General features: G+C 63.9%; 1 protein-coding gene across 1 annotated transcript; it reads left to right on the top strand.

Moving 5' to 3' along the window:
• Positions 1-6: 6 nt before the first annotated feature.
• Positions 7-2,128, top strand: LOC110586850 (heat shock 70 kDa protein 1; the record flags this gene model as incomplete). Its single annotated transcript, XM_044912519.1, has 1 exon — positions 7-2,128. A coding segment is annotated over exon 1 (1,920 nt), but the record flags the coding sequence as incomplete, so codon positions are not given.
• Positions 2,129-2,133: the final 5 nt, after the last annotated feature.

Genomic DNA, 2,133 nt, shown 5'->3' with positions numbered 1-2,133 from the left:
CCAGCCGCTGACAAACAGCAAACCTGCCGAAAAGACAGCAGGCGCTCCTGTGGCGTCCGCCCGCGCAACTTTCGCAGACCCACCGCGTCCGGATCCCGCACGTTCTCGAGTTCGCAGCTTCAGAAAAGACCGAGCTCCTCGTCGCGGATCCCGACCGCCTTTCACAAAGCCTGAACCTGAGCGCGGGGCAAGGGAGCAGGACAGCGGCATGGCGAAAACCGCGGCCATCGGCATCGACCTGGGCACCACCTACTCCTGCGTGGGGGTGTTCCAGCACGGCAAGGTGGAGATCATCGCCAACGACCAGGGCAACCGCACCACCCCCAGCTACGTGGCCTTCACGGACACCGAGCGGCTCATCGGGGATGCGGCCAAGAACCAGGTGGCGCTGAACCCGCAGAACACCGTGTTCGACGCGAAGCGGCTGATCGGCCGCAAGTTCGGCGACCCGGTGGTGCAGTCGGACATGAAGCACTGGCCTTTCCAGGTGATCAACGACGGAGATAAGCCCAAGGTGCAGGTGAGCTACAAGGGGGAGACCAAGGCGTTCTACCCCGAGGAGATCTCGTCCATGGTGCTGACCAAGATGAAGGAGATCGCCGAGGCGTACCTGGGCTACCCGGTGACCAACGCGGTGATCACCGTGCCGGCCTATTTCAACGACTCGCAGCGCCAGGCCACCAAGGACGCGGGGGTGATCGCGGGGCTGAACGTGCTGAGGATCATCAACGAGCCCACGGCCGCCGCCATCGCCTACGGCCTGGACAGGACCGGCAAGGGGGAGCGCAACGTGCTCATCTTTGACCTGGGCGGCGGCACCTTCGACGTGTCCATCCTGACGATCGACGACGGCATCTTCGAGGTGAAGGCCACGGCCGGGGACACCCACCTGGGAGGGGAGGACTTTGACAACAGGCTGGTGAACCACTTCGTGGAGGAGTTCAAGAGGAAGCACAAGAAGGACATCAGCCAGAACAAGCGGGCCGTGAGGCGGCTGCGCACCGCCTGCGAGAGGGCCAAGAGGACCCTGTCGTCCAGCACCCAGGCCAGCCTGGAGATCGACTCCCTGTTCGAAGGCATCGACTTCTACACGTCCATCACCCGGGCGCGGTTCGAGGAGCTGTGCTCCGACCTGTTCCGGAGCACCCTGGAGCCCGTGGAGAAGGCGCTGCGCGACGCCAAGCTGGACAAGGCCCAGATCCACGACCTGGTCCTGGTGGGGGGCTCCACCCGCATCCCCAAGGTGCAGAAGCTGCTGCAAGACTTCTTCAATGGGCGTGACCTCAACAAGAGCATCAATCCCGACGAGGCCGTGGCCTACGGGGCGGCGGTGCAGGCAGCCATCCTGATGGGGGACAAGTCTGAGAACGTGCAGGACCTGCTGCTGCTGGACGTGGCTCCGCTGTCACTGGGGCTGGAGACGGCCGGGGGCGTGATGACCGCCCTGATCAAGCGCAACTCCACCATCCCCACCAAGCAGACGCAGATCTTCACCACCTACTCGGACAACCAGCCTGGCGTGCTGATCCAGGTGTATGAGGGCGAGAGGGCCATGACGCGGGACAACAACCTGCTGGGGCGCTTCGAGCTGAGCGGCATCCCCCCGGCCCCCCGGGGAGTGCCCCAGATCGAGGTGACCTTCGACATCGACGCCAACGGCATCCTGAACGTCACGGCCACGGACAAGAGCACGGGCAAGGCCAACAAGATCACCATCACCAACGACAAGGGCCGCCTGAGCAAGGAGGAGATCGAGCGCATGGTGCAGGAGGCTGAGAAGTACAAAGCCGAGGACGAGGTGCAGCGCGAGAGGGTGTCTGCCAAGAACGCCCTGGAGTCCTACGCCTTCAACATGAAGAGTGCCGTGGAGGATGAGGGACTCAAGGGGAAGATCAGCGAGGCCGACAAGAAGAAGGTGCTGGACAAGTGCCAGGAGGTGATTTCCTGGCTGGACGCCAACACCTTGGCCGAGAAGGATGAGTTTGAGCACAAGAGGAAGGAGCTGGAGCAGGTGTGTAACCCCATCATCACCGGACTGTACCAGGGGGCGGGCGGCCCCGGGGCCGGAGGCTTTGGGGCTCAGGCCCCCAAAGGGGGCTCTGGGTCCGGCCCCACCATTGAGGAGGTGGATTA

Source organism: Neomonachus schauinslandi, unplaced genomic scaffold (genome assembly GCF_002201575.2).
Source record: "Neomonachus schauinslandi unplaced genomic scaffold, ASM220157v2 HiC_scaffold_4914, whole genome shotgun sequence".
Lineage (NCBI taxonomy): Eukaryota > Metazoa > Chordata > Mammalia > Carnivora > Phocidae > Neomonachus > Neomonachus schauinslandi.
The sequence above is the reverse complement of the archived record's forward strand: the minus strand, read 5'-3'. Positions and strand labels throughout refer to the sequence as shown.